The sequence below is a fragment of the Otolemur garnettii genome, unplaced genomic scaffold (genome assembly GCF_000181295.1).
Source record: "Otolemur garnettii isolate 467f Iridium unplaced genomic scaffold, OtoGar3 scaffold00016, whole genome shotgun sequence".
Taxonomy (NCBI): domain Eukaryota; kingdom Metazoa; phylum Chordata; class Mammalia; order Primates; family Galagidae; genus Otolemur; species Otolemur garnettii.
The window spans coordinates 18,234,972-18,236,648 of NW_003852411.1; the positions used below are offsets into that span (position 1 = coordinate 18,234,972).

At 47.2% G+C, this 1,677-nt stretch overlaps 1 protein-coding gene across 1 annotated transcript in view; it reads right to left on the reverse strand.

The window, feature by feature from the left end:
• TNN (tenascin N) overlaps positions 1–1,677 on the reverse strand; it is a 54,357-nt gene that overhangs the window by 28,606 nt on the left and 24,074 nt on the right. Inside the window, exon 8 of the mRNA XM_012802588.1 lies at positions 234–500. Within this exon, the coding sequence (XP_012658042.1) occupies positions 234–500 (267 nt within the window). The remainder of the gene's footprint in view (positions 1–233; positions 501–1,677) is intronic.

A 1,677-nucleotide genomic window follows, 5' to 3' on the forward strand; every position in this document is an offset into this window, starting at 1 on the left:
TTGATGGGCATGACCATGCACGCAATCACAGCCTGGAGTCGGCCATGTGGGCCTGGCTTGTAAGGAACCAGTTAAAGGGAAGTGAGGTGCGGTGTGCACAGTCTGTTATGGAGGGATACCATCCTGCTCTTCCACAAATCAATGGTTTCTAATGACAGAGAAGGAAAATAAAACTTGATCACCACAGACCAGTATAACAAGTCTCATGTTCTGAAAGCACAATGCTCTATTACCTGTCGGGGCCTTGGTGTCGGCCTTCTTGCTCTCCCGGGTCCCCTTCTCGGCCCACACGTACACCATGTACTCCACACCCGGCCTCAGGCCCGTCAGGACAGTGCTGCTCTGCTCCTTCCCCACAGGAACCTCCTTGGTCTCTCCATCATCAGCAGAGGTGTAGCGCACCACGTACCTGTCAATGGCGGCCTGCACCGGGTCCCAGGAGACAGTCGCTGTATTCTCTGTCACCCAGTCAGTTATCAAGTTTTGGGGGCTGTCAATGTCTGAAAGGACAGTGCTGATTAATAAACATTATTATAATAATAAGTACCAAACAGTGAGATCAATCCTATAGCCATCTTGCTTGCATTGAAGCAGTTTCCTATTCTGATGGTTTCCCATAACTTGCTGGTTTTCAGTTGTTTCTTGGCCATACACCTCGTGTCCACACATGGATCTCTAGAACTTCCAGGAGGCAGCACAGGAGAGAGGGATGAGTACAACACCCAGCGTGAGAACAGCTGGGTTCTAGTTCTAGCCCACAGCAGCAGAGCAGAGGGACGGGAATGTCCCTGTAATGGAGCCAGCAGATGAGGGGTCAAATCCCAGTTCGGCCATCAGCCAGCTGTGGCCTGGACAACTCAGCTGCATCTGGCTGGGCCTCGTCTTCTTCATTGGTAAAATCTGGGGTTCAGGTAACATGGACCCCTTCAAGCATGAATGTTCCGTGCATGTATTTAATTATGTAAATTACCAACTTGTTCTTGTGACCTTGGGCAAGTTGCCTTACTTTACTGCTGTATTTGTAAAATGGGATTTTGATTTTCTTTTTTTTTTTTTTTGCAGTTTTGGCCAGGGCTGGGCTTAAATACGCCACCCCAGGTATATGGGGCTGGTGCCCTACTCCATGAGCCACAGGCACCTCCCTAAAATGGGATTGTTAATGGTTATTGTACACATCGCTCTAGGTAGTTCTGTAAACTAAGACAAAAATACCATGTAGAAAAGGGGCTTTGAAACCCCTAGATGTTACAGTGTTTACAGCTCTGAAGCCACAGAATATTCACTCTATAATTCAAAATGTAATCAAGGGCAAACTAATCTCTGCCTCCAGTCCCTCTGCCAAAAAAAAAAAAAAATGAGAAGGTGAGGGGAGATAATATTAGTGCATGTTTTATAGAGTTACTGTATTATATGAGTTAAGAATATGTTCCCTGGACAGACATCACCAAGATAGCTGACTAGAAGCTCCTAGCCCTTGTCCCGCACCCCAAGAGCCAAAACAACAAGTAAACAGCTGCATGTTAATGAAAATATTGATAACTAAAGGAGAGTGCCAGCCGGGCGTGGTGGCTCATGCCTGTAATCCCAGCACCCTGGGATGCTGAGGCAGATGAACTACTTGAGCTCAGGAGTTTGACATAATTGCTTGAGCTCAGGAGTTTGAGCCTCAGCAACAGC